The 24054-nt window shown below is 37.6% G+C and overlaps 1 protein-coding gene across 6 annotated transcripts in view; it reads right to left on the reverse strand.

The window, feature by feature from the left end:
• mpp7a (MAGUK p55 scaffold protein 7a) overlaps positions 1-24054 on the reverse strand; it is a 526318-nt gene that overhangs the window by 60453 nt on the left and 441811 nt on the right. For 4 of the 6 annotated variants that reach the window (XM_063044292.1, XM_063044293.1, XM_063044291.1 and 1 more), the window contains 2 exons: positions 22814-22834; positions 17752-17793 (listed from right to left, as the gene is read on the reverse strand). The exons of 1 other annotated variant lie outside the window; for it this stretch is intronic. In XM_063044292.1, the coding sequence (XP_062900362.1) occupies positions 17752-17793; positions 22814-22834 (63 nt within the window). The remainder of the gene's footprint in view (positions 1-17751; positions 17794-22813; positions 22835-24054) is intronic. One more of the 6 variants, XM_063044294.1, reaches the window with a different exon arrangement.

A 24054-nucleotide genomic window follows, 5' to 3' on the forward strand; every position in this document is an offset into this window, starting at 1 on the left:
TGTTTGTTTATCGATTGATTGGCAGTACAGCTTGTCAGTGAAAGTTGGTGAGAAATAGATAGCAAGACCATTCAGAACTGTTCTCCTCTCTACAATTTCAAGCATTCAAGCCTGGAGGTGCCAGAAACAGCCGGGAGTGAAAATAAAATGATTTCACTACGTCATCAAGTCAGGAACTATGCAGAAGTTGAAGGTATTGATAATCATCTTGAATGCTGGAATGAAAATGAAGATTTGGGGATGCAATCCTCAAAAACATTGTATCTAAACATCATGCTGGAGAACATAAAGACAAGGAAAGTGAAGGGGATGATAGAACTGAAACTGAGTTAGTGACTACACAGGATGCTATGAAATTTACTGTTGGGATTATGACATTACTTCATGCACGAAGGCAATGAAGGCAGTCCATTATCTGCACCAGGTGTTAATTTACAGTCAATCAAATGAATACACCAGCGTCCTTTCGATGAATACCTCTATCAATAGCTATTACGAACTAATACACAGTTTTACAGTACTGTAGTAATATTGATTTTCAAATTTGTTCTGTATTTCATGTGAACACATAATCTGCAACTCAATTAAAGGGTAGATGATTTTTTTTTATACCTCTTTAACAACTTCCATAAAACTTTGGATAATTGGGACTGCCACTTAATTGGGCCAAAAGGTACTGGACCCAATGTGCTCCAATTAACTGGAATCCACTGTACTTGAAAACATTTTGAATTAGAAATAATGCAATTCTTAATTCTTTCCATTTCTTATTTCCTCCAAGCAACATTTTCTGATGGAATGGATTGCCAATACAACTTATCTAAGAATTGAAAGATCCTACAAGCAATACTACTCTTTCACTTGTGTGCACAGGGAAATATGATTTGTTACAAAGCGATAAATGAAATAAGGAATTTATGAGTCTAGATGTCTTATCTCTGGGAGAAAAAAAATAAAGGAATTTCATGCTAAATTTATTTAGTAATTTCAGGAATAGAAAGTAGTCACTGGAAACAGAGAGACACCGTACTACACTATTTGATGAAAGTTTCATCAATGTACTATCTGTAGAAGTGCAACATGTAATCAATACCAGCAAATAAACACAACAGAAAGTGCACAGGAATATAATGGAGGTTGGCTGAGGTATTAAGGAGTGTGACTTTCAAGGGTAGCAGACAGTCAAAGCAGATTTTAATTTAGTTGTAGGCACAGTGACCTGGAATGTTCAACGTTGATAATGGGTTTCTAAAAAGGGATATTCTAAATACAAATTAACACAAGTTATCCCTTCCAAACTAAGAATAATCAAATATGTGAGAAGATAGATTTGCAAAATAACCTTGAAATTTTGCGGACAAAAGAAAATCTGCAGATGCTGGAAATCTAAGCAACACATTCAAAATGCTGGAGGAACTGAGCAGGCCAGGTGGCATTTATAGAAAGAAGTACAGAAGACATTTCCGTAAAAACCTAAGACATAGGAACAGAATTAGGCTATTTGGCCCATTGAGTCTGTTCTACCATTCAATCATAGTTGATTTTTCCCCCTTCTCAGCCCTACTCCCCGGACTTCTCCCTGTAACCTTTGATGCGGTGTCCAATCAAGAACCTAACAAACTCTGCCTTAAATACACCTAACGAACTGCCCTCCACAGCTGCCTGAAATTCACCATCCTCTGGCTAAAGAAATTTCTCCACATCTGTTTTAAATGGACACCCCTCTATCCTGAGGCTGTGTCCTCTTGTCTTGGACTCTCCCACCATTCTTTCCACATCTACTCTGTCTAGGCCTTTCAACATTTGAAAGGTTTCAATAAGATCCCCCCTCATCCTTCTAAATATCAGTAAGCACAGAGCCAGAGCTATCAAATGTTCCTCATATGATAATCCTTTCATTTCTGGAATCATCCTTGCGAACCTCTTCTGAACCCTCTTCAACACCAGCACTTCGTTTCTTAGATGAGGAGCCCAAAACTGTTCACAATGCTCAAGGAGAGGCTCCACCAGTGCCTTATAAAGCGTCAGGATCACATCCCTGCTCTCATATTCTAAACCCCTTGAAATTAATGCGAACATTGCATTTGCTTTCCTCACCATTGACTCTACCTGCAAGTTAACCTTTAGGGTGTTTTGCACAAGGACTCCCAAGTCCCTCTGCATCTCAGATTTTTGGATTTTCTCCCCATTTTGAAAATAGTGTGCACATTTATTTTTACTACCAAAGTGCATGACTATACATTTTCCAACATTGTATTTCATTTGCCACTAAGTCCTTCTGCAGTCTACCTGTTTACTCAATACTGTCTGTCCCTCCACTAATCTTTGTATCATCTGCAAACTTGACAACAGAGCCATCTATTCCATCTTCTAAATCAGCGGTCCCCAACCACTGGGCCGCGGACCGGTACCGGGCCGCACAGCATGTGCTACTGGGCTGCGAGGAAACGATGTGATTTGGCGATATGAGTCAGCTGCACCTTTCCTCATTCCCTGTCACGGCCACTGTTGAGCCATTACGTATGCGAGGTCATGACCCGCGTGTCATCTGTGTCAGCGCGGGAAGGAGATCAGCTCCTCGAGCTTGCAAATGACAGTGGGCTGAAAAGTATGTTTGACATAACATCTCTGCCGGCATTCTGGATCAAAGTCAAGGCTGAATATCCTGAGACAGCCACGAAAGCACTGACAACGCTGCTTCCATTTCCAACATTTTTCTGCGAAGCGGAGTTTTCTGCAATGAATGCAACGAAAACTAAACTGCGGAATAGATTGGACATAAGGAACCCCCTTCGAGTATCGCTGTCTCCCATCACCCCTCGATGGGACCGTCTTGTTGCAGGAAAACAAGCCCAGGGCTCCCACTGATTCAGCGATATTGGTGTGTTGCAATGATTTTATATGTTCATACGAGGAAAATATGTGCTGTGAGTTTAATATCCAAACGTTACCTAAAATGTTATGATGCTATTGACTTACTTATATAACCATATAACAATTACAGCACGGAAACAGGCCATCTCTGCCCTTCTAGTCCGTGCCAAACGCTACTCTCACCTAGTCCCGCCGACCTGCGCTCAGTCCATAACCCTCCATTCCTTTCCTCTCCATATACCTATCCAATTTTTCTTTAAATGATAATATCGAACCTGCCTCAACCATTTCTACTGGAAGTTTGTTCAACACTTACTTTAAGCTCCCCTGATAATTGACCTATCACTATATTCATGCGAGGAAAATATGCGCTGTGTGTTTATTATTAAATTCGTTAGATAAACCCTTTTAGAAACGAAATTGAGTGTATTAGCTACTTATCACCTATATTCTGGTTGTGATTACCCCCCCCCGAACAGAATTGCCGAAAAGGATTTGCACGGGGGGAAAAAATCGGCAGGCATGCGACTGGTGCCGGCGCAAGGCTTCATGGTCATTGTAGTCTATTCTGGGTAAACACAACGTATTTGACTGCTACTCTTGTCCGTTGGCAACCACACCCGCCCCCCCCCCCCCCACCGGGTCGGCCGGTCCGCAAGGATATTGTCAATTTTAAACCGGTCCGCAGTGCAGAAAAGGTTGGGGACCCCTGATCTAAATCATTGACATACAACATAAAAAGAAATGGTCCCAACACCAACCCCCATGGAACACCACTACCCACTGTTTGCCAACCAGAAAAGGATCTATTTATTACCACTCACTGCTTCCTACCAATCAGCCACTGCTCTAACCATGCTAGTAACTTTCCTGTACCGTCATGGGCTCTTAACCTGGTAAGCAGCCTCATCCGTGGCACCTTGTCAAAGGCCTTCTGGAAACCCAAATATATAACATCCAGTGCATCCCCTTCATCTACCTTACATAGAATCTCCTCAAAGAATTCTAACAGGTTCGTCAGGCAAAACTTTTCCTTAAGGAAACCATGCTGACTTTGTTCCATCTTGTCCTGTGTCACCAAGTATTCCATAACCTCATCCCAATTAATTCCAATTATCTTCCCAACCACTGGGGTTAGGCTAACTGGTCTATAATTTCCCTTCTGCTGCCTTGCTCCTTTCTTAAAGAGTGGAGTGACATTTGCAATTTTCCAGTCCTCTGGCACCATCCCAGAGTCCAATGATTTTGGAAAGATCATAACTAAATGCCTCCACACTCTCTACTGCTTCCTCTTTCAGAACCCTAATTTGGCCCAAAACTTTGACAGTACTCTTTCCATAGATGCTGCCTGGCCTGCTGAGTTCCTCTAGCATTTTGTGTGTACAGCTTGAAATTTTGCACCTTCAGCTAATCCACCAGCTAATCTCTACTACATTCATAAATGATGCTGATATTGTTAAAATCAATACATTATAATACCTTGAAAATATCATTTAGTTTGTACTTAATTTGTTGCAGCAAACTATGTAGATGATTCACATAAAAGTTAGTTAGTGAAACACCCAATCTATCTGTCTACTGATACAAGTTACAGGCCTTATTTAGAGATCTCAAACAAAAAACAAAAAGCGATAAACAACTGTTTCGGTAATTCAACAATTATTTGTGGACAAGAGAAACTAATTAATTTGGGGCATTTCCTACTTCATCACACAGGATTATACAGAAACTTATATAGACAAGAAAATCTGTTCTAAGGTTGAAACTGTTGCTGGAATTTTCCAAAATTACACATAATAGACAAAACAAGGAAATTGACTTCAGTCATGAATACTAAGAGTAAGGGATTACATACAGTGCCTGAAAAACTGCTAAACATAGAAAATAGCTCCATCGACAATATAAAAATTCTATATAATTTACGGGAAAATAGAGAATACATGGTAAATATTAGACACATCTGCATCTGATCAAGTAAAGAATGTCAGATTGAAGATTTCTACTTGCACTGCAGAATTACGGCTTCAAGTCAGGATCCATCAACAGAGCAGAGTGCACTCATGACTCACACACAATTATCAGAGGTTCCCCTTTCTAATTACAGGGGATAAGCAAGTACTTTAATGCATTGTGTGAAAATTAACCTGGACATATTTTATTGTTGAATGTGTTGGAATATTTCTGTTACTAAGGGATTTTAATGTTACCAGTATTCAAAGGCAGAGATTAAAACTGGAATTTATACATCAACCCAGTTAACTAGAGAGAAACCAGCATCCCATATAAATCTATCTTGAGTTTTTTTAAAAATACACATACAGTGCCTATACAAGGTATTCACACCCCCGCCCTTGAAGTTTTCATGTTTTATTGTTTGACAGCATTGAATCAGTGGATTTAATTTGGCTTTTTTGACACTGATCAACAGAAGACTCTTTCATGTTAAAGTGAAAATGGATCTCTACAAAGTGATCTAAATTAATTACAATTATTAATTACTAAATAATTGATTGCATAATTACCGCTTTCAAGTCAGTATTTAGTAGATGCAGCTTTGGTAGCAATTGAGTCCGCGTAGATAGGTCTCTATCAGCTTTGCACATCTGGACACTGCAATTTTCCCCTTTCTTCTTTACAAAACTGCTCAAACTCTGTCAGATTGCACGGGGATTGTGAGTGAGCAGCCCTTTTCAAGTCCAACCACAAATTCTCAATTGAATTGAGGTCTGGACTCTGACTTGGCCACTCCAAGATATTAACTTTGTTGTCTTTAAGCCATTCCTGTGTAGCATTGGCTTTATGCTTGGGGTCATTGTCTTACGGAAAAATAAATCTTCTCCCAAGTTGTAGTTCCCTTGCAGACTGCATTAGGTTTTCCTCCAGGATTTCTCTGTGTTTTGCAGCATTCATTTTACCAACTACCTTCACAAGCCCCACAGAATGATATAGCCACTACCATGCTTCACGGTAGTGATGGTGTGTTTTTGATGATGTGCAGCGTATGGTTTACAGCAAACATTGAGTTTAGTCTGATAGCCAAAAAGCTCAATTTTGGTTTCATCAGACCATAGAACCTTCTTCCAGCTGACTTCAGAGTCTCCCACATGCCTTCTGGCAAACTCTAGCCGAGATTTCATGTGAGGTGTTCCCCATCCCCCACAACAGTAGGCTTTCTCTTTGCTACTCTTCCATTAAGCTGTGACTGGTGAAGCACCCAGGCAACAGTTATTGTTGGCACAGTCTATCCCATCTCAGCCACTGAGCTTGCAACTCTTCCAGAGTTGTCATAGGTCTCTTAGTGGCCTCCCTCACTAGTTCCTTCTTCCACGGTAACTCAATGTTTAAGGATGGCCTGTTCTAGGCAGATTTACAGCTGTGTTATAATCTTTCCATTTATTGATGATTGACTTAATTGTACTCCAAGGGATATTCAGTGACTTGGAAATTTTCTTGTATCCATCTTCTGACTTGTGCTTTTCAATAACCTTTTTGCGGAGTTGCTTGAAATGTTATTTTATCTTCATGGTGTAGTTTTTGCCAGGATACTGACTCACCAGCAGTTGGAGCTTCCAGACACAGATGTATTTTTACTACAATCAATTGCAACACGGTGACTGCACACAGGTGATCCACATTTAACAAATTATGCGATTTATAAAACCAATTGGCAGCACCTGTGACGATTTGGTGTGTCATATTAAAGGAGGTGAATACTTAAGCAATCAATTACTTTTTGTTTTATATTTTGTATTTTGTTTTATATTTTTATATCTATTTTGTCTTATATGGCAGAATATAGTATTAATGGTAAGACTCTTGGCAGTGTGGAGGATCAGAGGGATCTTGGGGTCCGAGTCCATAGGACACTCAAAGCAGCTGCGCAGGTTGACTCTGTGGTTAAGAAGGCGTACGGTGTAATGGCCTTTATCAATCGTGGAATTGAATTTAGGAGCCAAGAGGTATAATGTGCAGTTTTGGTCTCCAAATTTGAGGAAGGACATTCTTGCTATTGAGGGAGTGCAGCGTAGGTTCACAAGGTTAATTCCCAGGATGGCGGGACTGTCATATGTTGAAAGATTGGAGCCACTGGGCTTGTATACACTGGAATTTAGAAGGATGAGAGGGGATCTGATTGAAACATATAAGATTATTAAGGGATTGGACACGCTGGAGGCAGGAAGCATGTTCCTGCTGATGGATGAATCCAGAACCAGAGGCCACAGTTTAAGAATAAGGAACAGGCCATTTAGAGTGGAGTTGAGGAAAAACTTTTTCACCCAGAGAGTGGTGGATATGTGAAATGCTCTGCCCCAGAAGGCAGTGGAGGCCAAGTCTCTGGATGCTTTCAAGAAAGAGATGGATAGAGCTCTTAAAGATAGCGGAATCAAAGGTTATGGGGATAAGGCAGGAACTGGACACTGATTATGGATGATCAGCCATGATCACAGTGAATGGCGGTGCTGGCTCGAAGGGCCGAATGACCTACTCCTGCACCTATTGTCTATATAGGACCTTGGTCAGACCCCACTTGGAGTACTGTGCTCAGTTCTGGTCGCCTCACTACAGGAAGGATATGGAAGCCATCAAATAGGGTGCACAGGAGACTTACAAGGATGTTGCCTGGATTGGGGAGCATGCCTTATGAGAATAGGTTGAGTGAACTTGGCCTTTTCTCCTTGGAGCGACCGAGGATGAGAGATGACCTGATAGAAGTGTATAAGATGGTGAGAGGCATTGATCATGTGGATAGTCAGAGGCTTTTTCCCAGGGCTGAAATGGTTGCCACAAGAGGACACAGGTTTAAGGTGCTGGGGAGTAGGTACAGAGGAGGTGTCAGGGGTAAGCTTTTTACTCAGAGAGTGGTGAGTGCATGGAATGGGCTGCCAGCAACGGTGGTGGAGGCGGATACAATAGGGTCTTTTAAGAGACTTTTAGATAGGTACATGGAGCTTAGAAAAATAGAGGGCTATAGGTAAGCCTAGTAATTTCTAAGGTAGGGACATGTTCAGCACAACTCTGTGGGCTGAAGGGCCTGTATTGTGCTGTAGGTTTTCAATGTTTCTATTTGTAATTAATTGAGATCACTTTCTAGAGATCTGTTTTCACTTTGACACAAAAATGGCTTTTTCTGTTGATCTATGTCAAAAAAAATTAAATCCACTGTGATTCAATGTTGTAAAACAATAAAACATGAAAACTTCTGGGGGGGGGAATATTTTTAAAGACACTGTATACTTTTACCTTTAGAATCATGATCTGAATCTGGTTCAGACAGATAAGACTGAGGTAATTACATGTGACAACTGATAAAGATACTCGTGAAATAAGTCTGGAAACTTTCAATACAAGCCCTGATGGTATAAATGAGCTTAAATTTGTAAACCGTACTCAAAAGTGCAGGAAATGGAAACTGTTAAGTTTTGGTTAGAGGTAATCTTCAAAGAGAAAGGTGCCTCTAATTGCTGGTACATTACAAAATAACTCCCATTATATTCTAGGCGTGAGTTGAATATCCAGAATCAGCCGATGTGTTGAACAGAAAAGTGCTTTGTTACTGCTGTCATAAAGAACATAGAACAAGCTCTTCAAAGCATGATGCCTGTGCCAACCACAAAACTAAATGAAATTAATCCCATCTGAAGGCACATGATTCATATCCCTCCATTCCCTTCTTGTTCATGTATCTGTTTAAATGCCTCTTAAATTCTGATTTCATTTATCTTTTTAATGTTACAATTTGCTTCCACTATTGCCACTGGAAGTACATTCTAGGAACCTACTAATCTGTGTAAAAACTTGCCCCACAGGTTTCTCAAACTTTCCTGCTCTTACTTTAAAGCCTTTCTCTCTAGTATTTGACTTTTCTATTCTGGGAAAGAGAACATCAACATTATCCATAGCTCACATAATTTTATAAACTTCAATCAGCTCTCCTTTCAGCCTCTGATGTTCCAGGGAAAATCCATATCTGTCCAACTTTCCTTGTAGCTAATAGTCTAAACCAGCATCCCAGTAAACCTCTTCTGCACCCTTTCCGAAGACTCCACATCCTTCCTGTAAGGGGCTTGGGGGGGGGGGGGGGGGAGCCAGATATGAATACAATACTCCAAATGTGTCTGAGCCAAAGTTTTATATAGCTGCAACATAACTTCCTGACTCTCATACTCAGTGGCCTGATCAATGAAGGCAAACATGCCAAGCGTTTTCCTTATCAGCCTATCAACTCATGCTGCTGTTTTCAGGGAGCATTGGTCCTGGACTCCAAAATCCCTCAGTATGACAACGCCCCTAAGGGACCTCCCATTCATTGTGTCTGCTCCTTTTACATTCCAGAGTTGCCCAGATTAAACTCCATCTGCCATTTCTCGCCCATATGTGCAACTGATCTACATCCTGCTGTACCATTTGGCAACCTTCTTCACCGCCCACAACTCCACCAATTTTTTTGTCATCTACAAATGCATTATATGGTACAACTGTACAGATGCAACTACAGTTCCCCACTCTGCAATAACAAGAGCATGTACTTGTGTCTGAGATTAACACATACCACACCGTCCATGCAGTTGGCAAAAGATCAAATAAGGACTCAAAATATCTCAGAAATTTATGTATATAAATCAGAAATGATCCACCTTCTTTGAAACAGGAAGAGAGCTGCTAACTATAGCGACTTTAGTATCAGTGCACAATGGCACCCCACGAAAAATACATGGTTATTTATGTAGGAATCCCATTCCCATTCAAAATTAGTCAGTCCAACATAAGAGTACAATCCACAAAAACCCCACATTAAACAAACACTTTTTAAAAAATGCAAAACATTGTAACAGATATTTGAAAAAAAAATACCCTGGTGTTGAAAACGGAGTTTTGCTTCAGCTGAATAACCAATATATGTTATGTCCTCAGGATGTCCTGAGGCACCCAATATCCAGCAACTGACCTTTGAAGTGTGTTACAGCTGCTTTATAATGCTTGACAATTCTGAGATAAACAAGACAAAATGTACATGGAATGCAACAATCCTAAAAATAACAACTAAGATAAATGATCAGATAGGTTTCTATGTTACCCATTCAACAGTGAATGCTAGCCAGGCACAGACAGTAAAGCTTTCATTTCTTCACACACTAAAGAGGATTTTTAACTTTCATCTTAGCAGGTAGATTTTCTCCTTTAAGAGTCTCACAGAAAAACAGCAGCACTGAAAAAATAGCCTAAAATGTAATCGTACGGACAATGATGCCAATCTGACAAGATCACGAGTGAATTAAGCACACTCAACATAATAAATCTCATGAAGACCTCTGCTTATCACATAATTAAAGGGATCCATTATCTAACTGCCTTATACTCAGCTACTCTTTGAAATAATTATGAAAAGGAAAAACAACAATAGTAACACTCAAAACATTAATTTGTTAAAACGGGACACCAAAACCATTGTATGGGGGGGGGGAGTGTGGGGGGGGGGCTGGAGGGAAGTTGTCACAGGACAGCTAGAATATATAGTTGGACGAAGTTAGCAGGTATAGAAGAAAATTGTAGATAAATGGAAGGGAACATGTTTTCGAGGCTCTTCAAAAGGTAAATGGATGTGCAGAGAATTGAGGGATATGGGCATTGTTTAGGCAGTGGAATTAATTTACTTAGGTATTCATTTACTAGTTTAATTAGTTTTGTATGATATAGTGGGCTGCAGGGATGCTCCTAGACTGTAATATTCTACGTTCATTCCAAACCAATCCTGAATTAATCTTTGGCTTGTTCAGGATGCATGGCTTCAGAACAATGAGGCAGCTAATTGCAATTTTCCAGGCATCGGAAACATGGGACTGGCTCGACAGAATTCCTCACTGCCACTTCTCAGCTTCATATGTTGAACCTCATCTTGATGAGTACAACTAAGAAACGTAATGAGTAATGCAGACACAGCATCCATTCACTTTAGTTTAACAAAACTGCTCTAACATTGGCAATCGACTATAAAGTGTTTACTTTCATTACCTGATTACTTTTGTATTTAATTTAATTTATTTATTGAGATACAGCGTGGAATAGGCCCTTTCGAGCCACCCAGAAATCTCTCGATTAAATCTAGCCTAATCACGGGACAACTTACAATGGCAATTAACCTAGCAGCTGGTACATCTTTGGAAAGTGTGAGGAAACCAGAGCACCAAGAGGAAACCCACACAACCACGGGGATGACGTGGATACTCCTTTCAGGCAGCAGTGGAAAATGAAGCTTGGTACTGTAAAGTGTTGTGCTAACGACTATGCCACCTTATGTACTATTTAAATATGTCTACTTAATGTATTTCATGTTTCTACTACATTTAAAGCTTTCTACAATTATATGCAGTTTAACTATAATTAAGTGTATACTCCTCAAATAAACATACATAAAATGGAAGCAGTCTGTCAAAAATAATTCAGAATTTTGTGTTGCACAATAACTGCACTGTAGTTGGGATGTAAGGAATAAATGAACCTAAAATGTTGCTGAAGGGAAGGCAGTGGTTGGTTGACATTGCTAAATTAAAAAGGATTTATTTGTGTTCACTGACTACCACAAGGTAACAGAGCAACATCTGCACTACATTCAAAATATGCAATCAATTGGGTGGTTTGCTTTAAGTATTTGATTGGATATGCAAATATAATTAAAATCAGATGTGCACATTTTCTTGACACTGGGTTAAATTGTTACAATGTTTATATTAATACACAGGCTTCAATCTTCGTCAACCTCACATCCTATAAGAGGAAAATAAGTACATTATACTCAAAATTTATTGGAAATTAAATAATAATGTTGTTTGATATTCCTTTGATGTTAGTTCAAACTGTCATATTCCAAAAGATAGATGTTAAAAGATGGGAATGCAAGAACATAAAGGCTGAAATTGTTTTTGCAGAGACCAGAGCAATAATCTCCATTTCCTCTTGATCACCCTGAACGTCCCTCAAATATCCACTTTTGTGCTGCAGAATCCTGGCTCCTCCAGCAAACAATATTTAGTTACAACAATACAGTTTCCTTATACATTTATCCGTAAATAATAGGATACAGAACTGACAACATGGCAAGAAAATTTGATACCTGTTTATTATAGCTATAGTCATAGTAAGCAAAATAGAAAGAACTTGCACATATACTTTAGACACTAATGTTACATCTAATGTAGATAACAATCAATTGCTCATGGAATGGGAATTCTTTCAACTTAGTATGCCATATTTACTGTTCATAATTGGAGAACAAACCAATAAAACCACATTTCAGATTTCAATTTATGAACACAATTCTGGAACTTTTGACTAGCCCTCACTTTATTTTTCTGACCTGTTCCCACTATGGCTTCTGTGTGATTTCAATAAAACTCACCCATATATATACAAAAGAGACACCATCTCACCTCCTAGGCACACTCCTAACCTTCTGGGCTCAAAGTCAAGTTCAACAATTTCAGTTACCTCTTCTGTTATTCGAATACCATCACTTTCTCCTTGAATTGTCCCATTACTTCTTTTACATGATAAGTTCTCCTCTTTTTTTTATCTTCCTCCTTGTTCTGTATCTAAAAGTTATTTCATCTCAAACTCTTCCAGTATTGATGAAAGAATTACTTATTCAATGAGTACAGCATGACCCTCTGGGCAATTATAGAAATTTCTGTTTACAGTACAAACTTACATCAATAGTATTTTGCTTTTTTCTAGCCAATAACTTGATGTCTAAAGGCAACGTTAATAAAACCTAAGTCAAACTAAAGTTACAGTTGAGAGTTGCTTTGGTTGGAAAGTGCAGAACAGCAGACAATGACGAGAAACTATCCACTTTGACAAACTACTTTTGGAATCCTGATAACTCCATCTCGATTTCGCTTTCCCAGAGCTCAAAATTCCACTTGTCCTCTTTAATTTCAAAAAAAAACACACATTTTTGAGTCAATTTATATGCAAGAAATAAAAAGTTAATTAAGAAAGCAATCCAGTTTTAAAATATATTGACAATACGTGTAAAGTGTCAGGATTAAAATGCAGGATTTACTGTACAGATTTTAACATTATCTCCTTACTATTAAAATATTCTGCATGAGGTTTTTCAGTGCCAGCACTGTAACTAAAATAACATAAACTATATCATAACATAAAAGAATGTCCTAATGTAAATAGTAAACAATATACAGTATATTACATTGAAATGTGTTTCTTAATATAGCACCTTTAATGTAAAAAAAATGCTGAATTTCAGAAAAGATATTGACTACCATATCTAATTTTTCAATCAAATCATTGAAAGGAAAAAATTACTAGAAACAAAAGGCAAATTTAATTTTAAATGATCAGTCAGTGCAATTGATAGAATAACTTCATCAATTACCAACAGCTCTTGCTGAAGAAATAAGATTAATATTTACAAAAGATTATTGAAAAAAAGAGTCTAAATATATGGCATCATAAAAAAAAGTTGTCTTTTAGTGAAAAATCTATTCCACAGTTACATATTAATATTATGTGAAACAATGTTGACATTCATAACGATTCATAAATCATTATTTTTTTTAAGATTGCCATAATTCAAATGATACCATTAAGATTATGTTTATTGCCTGTTCCTCATCTTTGAAAGTGAAAGACTTGCTAGGTCAACTCACAGTTCATTTAGTGTCACTTATGTAGTGGGGAAGTTGAGTTATGCACAAGCCAATCCACAAGGGCCTATCAAATTCCCTTCATTAAGTGATATTGGCATAGATTGTGTGTCAAGAACACTAGATTTCTCACTGTTATTATGAAATAAATCAGACAGCAGTTTGCTTCCCTGCAAAGCTCAGCCACAACATGAAAATCTGGAAACTGCTGTCACTAGTACAAAACAAGTACAGCAATACTGCTAACAAAATTTTCTAATTCACTTATTCTGATTCTTACCAGTCTCACCCTCACAACCCTAACTGTCTTTAAATGTTTTGTTTCCCATTCTGATCCAGCTCCTCATGTTGTTCATGTTGTCCTACGGCTTCTATGTTCACACACACCATTTATGGCTTATCAGTTCCAAACAACCTTAAGGCCTGGCTGCTGCAGACAATGCACGAAGTAGTATGATTTGGCTGCCACTGGCAATCTACCATCAGACTGTAGATCCGGAGTACAAAGCTCCAGCCTATTCTTCTGGCAGCTTGTCGCTATCAAAAATATTTTAACTCTTTTTAAATGCCTTTGATAATTAGATACATTTAAAAGCAATTTCAAATGGATTTAAATAATTAATTAATTAAAAGGATACTTCTTCAATCAAAATCAGTGATCCCATTTATCAACGGCTTAAAGCTCAGTGGTCAGATGTACAATATTTGTCCTCTTTCTTTAGTGGTGAATAAAACACTAGAGTAGAGCATCCAATGTGGAGTTCTCCAATTTGTCAATAGCTATAACATTACAGTGTACAAATGCAGACACAAACTGAACAGCAAGCAGAACAGCTGCAGTTTTCTGAGGAATGGCAGGTTACAAGTGAGTATGGCACAGCTCTTTTTAGATGACTGTGTCTCAATCAGGAGTCTTTACTCTGATACAAAAGTCATGGTAGTTGCTCACACACTGTGGGCTTACTATAGAGAGAGGAGAACCGGATCAAATTTGAATGAGCAAGTTGCATTGTAAAGTTTACTATCCAGAAAATATCAATAATTAATAGTTGACTGAAAAAAAAATCTGTTGTAATTGTTAAAAACATGAGAAGTTTTGCTGATGCTGAAAATCCAGAGTACACACACAAAATGCTGGAGGAACTTAGCAGATCAGGCAGCATCTATGGAAGTGAATAAACAATCAACTTTTCAGGTTGAGTCCCTTCTTCAGAACTGCAAAAGAAGGGGGAAGGCGTTATCCAGCTTAGATTGTACAATAATCCAATGGATTTCAATTATTTCTTTGGCTAAATTACTAGGTTTATTGAATTCCATTTAAAATTGGCCAATAATAAGATCTGATCTCATGACTTCTGAACTACAATCCCACTGCCATAACTATCACTGTATATATTTTATAGTCAATTGAAATGGATATTAATGCGGAGTACACAAAGAACTAGAAACCATGAAATAGATTTTTACAAAGCTAAATGCACAAGTGAATAAAGGATTTATTTACAAACACTCAACTAAGATAAAAAAAAAATAGGCTTCAGGTGATTTGAATTAAAAGGTTTCAGAAAGTCAGCTGCCTTTACATTTGTTCTTTAAATTCAAAGAACATCAGTTGAAAGTATAAGATATTTGCTCTTTCTTTGATGATTATCAGTGGAGTAAATGCAAATTGTCCAATCTCCAAAACTCAATATCTTAGCACAAGTTGCCAAACGTTCCTGCAATTTGTAATATATGAAATTGTTTATAAATCAGTCCAGAGTTTGAGCATCTTCCCATTTGAAAATTGCATTCATATTCCTTTGTACATTGAATAGTGATAATTTATTGCAGTTTTAACACATTAACTTAAGAAATAACTCTTAATACAGTACATAAAAAGAGCTTTGCACTTAAAAACCTTAATGTGTGATCTTTCTTGAAGGACAATAAAAAGTTAGAAATGACAGAAACCCACTATAATGGGTATCAGAGAAAGAGATTGCTTTCTATCTTTGTGCTTTTTACTTTACAAACTATATATACATTGAAATAAAGTTTATGTTTCAAATTCCTTTATATTCTTCCCCATTCCTCAGTCTAAGCAAGACACACATTGCTTGTTTTCTTGGTTATTCTTTTTAATAGTTTTCCTACCCCATTTACTAAGGTTCTCTTGTATCTTTTTGATTGACTAGAGAGGATTAGAAGATTATGGTAAGCTCTTCTACAATTTCTAGTGTCATTTCCTTGAATTGGGCTTGTTAAGGATAGCATGGTTTTGTGCAAGAGAGATCCTGTCTCACAATTCTGATAGAATTTTTTGAGTAAGTGACAAATAGGACTGATGACAGTAGGACCATGGATGTTGGTTACATGGGCTTTGGTGAAGTCCTTCATGATAACGGGGATCAGAAGATTAAGTCGCATAGGAATCATGGTGAACTGACAAACTGGATCCAAAATTGACTTGGTCATAGCAGGAGAGTAGTGTTGTACTGACTGGAGGTCTGTGACCAGTGTGTTCCATAAGGATCAGTGCTAGGATCTCTGTTGTATATTAATTACTGTTATGAAAATAAAGGTAGTTTGATTAGTAACACACACAAAATGCTGGAGTAACTCAGCAGGACAGGCAGCATCTATGGAAACAAATATACAGTCATCACACATAAAAGTTGCTGGTGAACGCAGCAGGCCAGGCAGCATCTCTAGGAAGAGGTGCAGTCGACATTTTCAGGCTGAGACCGTCAGGAAGGGTCTTGGCCTGAAATGTCGACTGCACCTCTTCCTAGAGATGCTGCCTGGCCTGCTGCGTTCACCAGCAACTTTTATGTGTGTTGCTTGAATTTCCAGCATCTGCAGAATTCCTGTTGTATACAGTCATTATTTTAGGCTGAGACCCTTCATCAGGACTGGAAATAAAGGGGGATAATGCCAGAATAAAAAGGTGGGGGGAGGGGAAGGAATAAAAGCTAGAAGGTGACAGGTGAAACCAGGTGGGTGGGAGAGAGGGGATGAAGTAAGGAGTTTAGAGGTTATAGGTGGAAAAGGCAAAGGGCTGGAGAAGAAATAATCTGATAAGACAGAAGTGTGGACCATGGAGAAACGGAAGGAGGGGAGCCAGGAGGAAGTGATAGGCAGGTGAGAAGAGGTAAAAGGGCAGAGTGGGGAAAAGATAAGGGAAGAGGGAGGGAAAAAATTACTGGAAAGATAAATCAATGTTCATGTCAACAGGATGGAGGCTACCTGGACAGAATATGAGGTGTTGTTCCTCGACACAGAGAGTGGCAAAAGAGAAGGTCATGGACCGACATGTCGGAACGGGAATAGGGATAGGAATTAAAATGGTTGGCCATTGGATAATTCCACTTTTTGCAGTTGGAGCGGAGGTGCTCGACAATTCACGTCAGATCTCACCAATGTAGGGGAGGCCACATTGAGAGCACCAGATACAGCAGACGACCCCAACAGATTCACAGTGAAGTATTTCCTACCTGGAAGGACAATTTGGTGCCCTGAATGAAGGTGAGGGAAGAGGTGACTGGGCAGGTGTAGCACTTCTGTCGTTTGCAGGGGTATGTGCCAGGAGGGAGATTGGTGGGCAGGACGAATGGACAAGGGAATCCCAGAGGGAGCAATCCCTACAGATTGCAGAGAGTGGAGGTGGAGGGGAGGTAGAGATGTGTTTGGTGGTAGTTTAATTAGTAAGTTTGCAGTCAACACAAAAATATACCCTTAAGTCTACAAAAATGAAAATAATGCAATCAACAGGGTGCTGATTCCAAATTGCATGTCTTGTGTTGGTCCAGGACAAATTTTGATCCATGTCCTGCTTTAATCTTGCACTGTTAAGTGATAATCAGAAAAGTGACATTTGGCCATTTGCGACTCATTTCACTAATATTTCTTTGACCATTTGCAACAACTGTATACAGTAAGAATTTCCAGGCTGTTGCGTGCATTGACAGAGACCATTGCTAACCTGAATTTGAAACATCTGAATTTGGATAGTACTTTCATTTCTAAACTCAACTGTTCTGTTGTTTCTAAGAAAAAAATTAAAAGTTAAGAAAATTTATTTACAAAATAAAATATAAGGAAAGTTTTAAACAATCAGACAAACAGAAATTAACTGAGTTTCCAAATGTTATGCACTGTTATAGACAGAAGATTTGACAATTAAGAGAAGTTCAGAAATAAATGATATTATGAGCTGTGTCTATTTGCTCACCTATATAGAGTCCACTGAAAAGGTCACCATATTCAGCATCTTCTGGAGAAAGGATACAAGCATAATGAACAAAGGCCAGAAAAAGAAGCAGAACAGTTAAGAGGCCCAACCAAAAATGCAGACAGATACAACGTAAGCCATCAAGACAAGAGCTCCAGTTAACACCGACTTAGAGATTTCAAGTTTTCAATTTGAGGTGGATTCCTTCTTTTGACTCTTTCATATAATGCTTTGAAAATACATTTGCAAACATTTTAAACAGAAGAAAAAGGCATAATCATATTATAGCACTTCAAAAGCACTTCATAATCAATTGCATTTATAAACCAAGCTTATTTAAAAAGGCACCACTTTGAGTTCTGAGGGATTTCAACATTAAAATATATCACAGTCAATGTTTATGCCACTACTGTGTTTTACAGTGAGAACTATTCAAATAACCTGAGGCTGGGTATTGATTCTGGCTTCTCTGGCCAATTTTCAACAAACCACTAGCATTTTAGTTACTATTTTACTTGAAGTTTTGAGGTTTTCGCTTCAATTCTGGATTTAATTTTATGAGGAACATCTGTGAAAACTTGGCCAATTTTTAATAACAAGTTTATACATCCATGTGATAAAAGTGGCTTTGCAAACACTTTATTATTGCAACTTCAATCTGAATTCTTAGTAACAAGACAAGTAACGCATTGCTGCCATATTAAAGGATAAGACACTGCTATTGCTAACAGATCCTGGAAAATGCTTTCATAGCTGGCTAATCTGGGCCTCCTATCTAAATTATGTAGGTTTCCAAATGTTCTATTAAAAAAGTCTTAAAATCAAACAACTAAAATATTGTAAAAACTGCCTCAAAATTAAAATCACAGAAAATTGTATCAAAATAAATGATAATAGTTGGTATAAGTATTCTCTTTTCATTTCCAATTCATGTTATAGGATGAACGATGAAAACTACAATCAGTACTCAAAGAGTGCGCATATATTGCACATACAGCAGGATAAAACAAAGATGGAAGGGGTAGAAAATAATATTTCTGGCTCCAAAATGCATTTAATTCATCGATATCATCTGGTCAAGAACACAAGTGTTTTAGACAACTCTGTGACCTATGAGAGAATTATTTGATAGATAACCATGCCATCTTTAAAAGGAAGGAAATAATTGACTGTGTAACATAACATTTGGCAATGTTAAATCCTACTGCTCAGAACTGAATTAAAAATCACTTAGGTAATAATCTTATTCTATGTAAGCAAATCCACATTTATTTTATGAAGCATTTGCAGACAAGCTGTGCAGCTAATGACTAAAGTTTCATATTCCTAAAGTTTCTAACTTTACTAACATATAAATGCACTGTCTGCTTTTTCCAGTCATTAAATAAATAAATCAACACGTTATCTGTGAAATTTGACTTATTTTGAGGTCGAATCAGCCCACTCTAAATCTTTATAGATGAAAAACTGGGCTGTTGATTATTTACATGGTATCACTTTCTACCAAGATGTTTATCAATGGCAGCTGCTACACAATTGATTTTAAAATTCTAAAGTGTAAATTAAAAGTCTAGTTTTTTTATTTGTCTGTGTTTCTACCATCTACCTGGCAAACAAATCTATCCTATTTCCCTGAATGGATGACCAGTCCAAATTCAGAATACTTGCCATGATCAGTGGTTTAGATTTTCCAACTAGGTTTCATTATTACCAGAGTGTAACTTGAACAGCAACTTCCATAGTCCAAGCTTATTCAGGTAAACATATAAGTTATTCAGGAGATACAAGAGACTGCCGATGCTGGAAAGGCAAGCAAAACAAACTCCAGTTAAAATATAGTGAGTTAAGCAGCACCTGAAGGCAAAGGGACGTTCAACATCTTGGGCCAAGGCTGCATCAGGACTGAGCAGAGAGGAAAGAAAGCCAGGAAGTAGAAGTGAGAGGCAGGGGTAAGACATAGGCTATTAGCTGAGAAGTAAAATCATATGAGGCCGGCGAATGATGGGCAGATAGAATGAGAATGGGGAGGGGGAAATATTGAGACAGAAGCTGATGGAACCAGGCCGAGGAGAATATAGAAAGGGGGAACAAAAGAAGAAATTAGAAGAAGCCCAGATAAGTGATGGGCAGATTGAACCAGAGAGGGGAGAGAGAAGAGTCTTGGTAATGAGGGAGCAGGGATGGATGGAGAAAGTAAAGAAAGGGAGTGTTCTTGGGTGAACTTGTGGGAATGGGACTGGAACACAAGGAATGTTGGTTACTGGAAATTATAATATTCATTGTTCATACCACTGGGCTGTAGAATGTCCAAGCAGAATATGAGCACTGCTTTCCTAGTTGTGTTTGGCCTCAAAGGAGAAGGCTGAGGACAGACAGGCAAATGCCGGAGGGGAATGTGAAATTGAAATGATATGCAACTGGAAGATCAAAACATGTGTTGGGGGCAGAGTGAGGGACACAAGAGTGCAGAAATCAGTAAGTTCTGTTCAGTTTTCTCTACTCATCCGCATTTCTTTCATTATTAACTTCTGGAAAACCTGACACTCAAACAAGCGCTGGATGAGAAGCTGCTATTTCATACACTCATGCACCACTCCAGAAAAAAAGGAACATCCTTCAACTTCATGTGAATTCTTAAAGGCATCATGAAAGTTTTAAACTAATGGATTACAACATACATTGCTCATATAGGTTCCTCTCTAATTAGCGTAGTGTTGCAGTGATATTTGAATCTCTAGTTAGCTTTTGTGCAGCAACATTAAGATCTGTTTACTATAGTCAACCTAATGGATGTTCAACCATCTAATTTACTGCCAACTTTAAAAGTTGATCCAATATTTATATACTGCACAGGATTTCTTTTCATCCCTGAAGTGTAGAGTTGATAAATTTTTAATAGTAAGGTTTAAGGGAACAAATATTTCTATCTTCCAACTAATACGGATGCAAACTGAGGTTCAAACATTTGCTGTGAGGAAATGTTTAGATTCCACAATTTAAAAATAAAATAAATGATGTCAAAAGAAAGGATTTGGTTAACAGCAGATGGACAAAGATAAGAATTGACTGAAATTTAGCTTCAAAATATGAACCATGAGAAGGAAACAAAAGAGGTTACTGAACCAAGATATAGGCATCCGTTAGTTTCGTGAGACCATGGATTTGCACCTTGGAAGGTTTCCAGGGTGCAGGCCTGGGCATGGTTGTATGGAAGACCAGCAGTTGCCCATGCTGCAAGTCTCCCCTCTCCATGCCACTGATGTTGTCCAAGGGAAGGCACTAGGACCGATACAGCTTGGCACTGGTGTCGTCGTAGAGCAACGTGTGGTTAAGTGCCTTGCTCAAGGACACAACAGGCTGCCTCAGCTGAGGCTCGAACTAGTGACCTTCAGATCACTAGACTGACGCCTTAACCACTTGGCCATGCGCCAACACTGAACCAAGATAAAGACACAGATTAAAATATACATTCCGGAGAGTGTGACAGCCCAGAGATAAAATCCTAAAAAGTCAAGTTGTATTTTCCAATTTGAAACACAGGCTGCTCAAGTCAAAAGGATTGACAAATTTGCAGAAGGCCATGGTTAGGCCACAGTTGTAACACTGTGTGGTTTTTGGGTTGCCAAAGTGCAACAAAGCTTAAAGAACATAGAGCACATTCTGTGGGATGGATCAGCTGGCTGTCATACTGTGGAGAAAATCAAGACATTGCTATAACTTTCTAATAATAATACTTAATGAAGGGTTTGAGGATAACAGGAATAAAATTATATCCCCAGTTCATCAGATAATTTAAAACAATAAACTATAATAAAGATAGAATTTAAAAAGCTACTGCATAAAATATAAAGTTAATGAAGCAAATCACTGTACCTTTAAAAGAATAAAATAAGATAAACAATGGAAAAAGAGGAAGATGTGGAATATCCATTTTAGTTTCAGTGGTGACGCTTGCTGTCTGAACTCCATTTTTGATCCAGAACCCATCACAGCCAGCCAGCTATTCAATGATTACAAAGGATGTACTTATGCAATAATGATACATTCTAATTGTAACACATATACCTGTGTGTATACATTAGTATTGATGTGCTCTTGAATTTTGCGGAATTCAAGCAAACACCTGAATTTGAATACTCAGTGGTGACTGATAAATGTAACAAACTCTTGATAATACCTGCATTGTATTTTATTTCCATTCTATCAACAATGGAAGATCACTGTTTAAACATCCTTAAACATCCAAGTAATTGTCAGCCATGGATTTGGGTGTGAATGGACAACATTAGCGCTACACTTTTGATCGTTAATAATATGGAGAAGTTAATCAGATCTAACAAAATACACTTAATCTGTTTATCTTCCCTTTCAGTAAGCCACACTGACTAGAATGTCATTTTGTCCTTAACCTTAATGGATTCCAATTCTGCTTCACTAAACAACAAATAACTTGGCCTGAGGGGTCCAAAATTTGATTTTTATGAATCAAATGGTCTCAGTTTATAGTCTTCCCATTTGGGAAGATCTTCCATCAAATCAAGGGATAGCCGGTAAGCTTAACTATCTACAAGTCATATCTTATACGTATTGCTCAACACGGAAATATCAAAATTGTGTTTTGTTCTTATAGGTTTTCAAAAATACCTTTACGAATTTGACTTAATATGTTAATAAATGGGCCACCGGACACACTAAATGAAATCCACACCACAAAGCTTTTCTGTTGGTGAAATTGTCATTAAAAAATCGTAATGCCAAATTGCATATTATTCTTTTATTTAATTTCATTTAATTTTTATTTAATGTTTTTAACAGTAGCCCAGTAAACGGAAGGTAAATGAACAACAACACACACAAAATTAACAAAGTGCTTTTGCATTTCAGCATTTTACTTTTAATATTACAAATCAATTTTATTTCTGTATATAAATATAAGTTCAAATACCTTCAATTTCCTCTGAGAAGCAGTAAAAAAAATTGAGAAAGTACAAAATTGAAATTGTTTGGAACTAGACTTTGAAATTGCGCAATTGTATTCAAAAAGCAACAAAAATTAACCTACCACTCTCAATAGTTTCCTCATCTTAGAACAGCCAACAAAAAGGAGGAAGAAAAAAAGATATTTTTTTCTTTTATAACTATCAACAAGAATTAAGGATGGAAGCACACAAATTCATACTTGTACACGGCAGTATTAGAAAACAACATTTCATCTATAATTTTGAAACAATCAGGTACTACACTTCAACTCAGCTATATCCTAGAATTTTCCAGAACATGGAGATTCAAACATGTTTTGGGATTTAAGTGCTTGTATAAGACCATAAGACATGTATTTTATTTAACTGAGTTAGTTTAACTTGATGCGATCACAGTAAGACCTCAAGGCATTCAATTTATGACATAGTATAAACTTTACTATTACAGAATAAAATTAAATGATATGACAACTAACTCAAGTTTCCTTTCAGGAATACTGGGATTGGGTTTCAGCTTATTTGCATTCATGTCATCGAGGCAAAATCAGTCAAACCAACATTTCAAAAAGATAATTGTAAATCAAATACATTATTCTCAAAGCCAATTATATTTGGTTTTCTGAAATCTGTTTCAATGGTTTTGGAATTTCATTTTAAATGTGCTTACTTCTCTAGGTATGCATAATTTAATAAGCATTTTAAAACATTTCTATGATGATAAATAAGACTAGAAATCTTCATTAAAATACCTATTATTAGTCCTATATTAATTGTCAGAAGTAATAAAATGCACAAGGTTATTACTCTTATGAATATCAATGAATCATTTCCATTAAAATAAAAAAGAAACAATTATACTTGACTTGCGTTGGTTCATACACTACTTCCATTTGTGCAAAGGCATTTTATAAGAAATAAATTGTAACCTAACTAGCAGAGTTTCAAGCACATTTTGTGTACAATTTCTGATTAAAGAAAACCAGAACTATTACCCTAGTGTCTTTATACTTGCACTAAGTTCCAGATAGAGTGCGAAGATCAAGGGACAAGTACTACACCACATATGATTTGCTGTGGTGATTGTTATAAGCACTACCTTGATCTAAATGGGCATGCAATTCCTGTACCTAGCCACCAGCTTACACCTCCAGTCTAAATGATTTGAGTGCTTGATTTACACAAATGGTGATAAAAGCTCCTAATTATTTAAACTTTGGTGTGTTTAAAGTATTCAAGTTAATTAGATAAACTGATTACAAGAAAAGTCTGCAAGAAGTTGCCACAACAGACAAGGTTCATTACTGCAAGATGTAAGATTATTTGC

This window comes from Mobula hypostoma, chromosome 3 (assembly GCF_963921235.1).
Source record: "Mobula hypostoma chromosome 3, sMobHyp1.1, whole genome shotgun sequence".
Taxonomy (NCBI): domain Eukaryota; kingdom Metazoa; phylum Chordata; class Chondrichthyes; order Myliobatiformes; family Myliobatidae; genus Mobula; species Mobula hypostoma.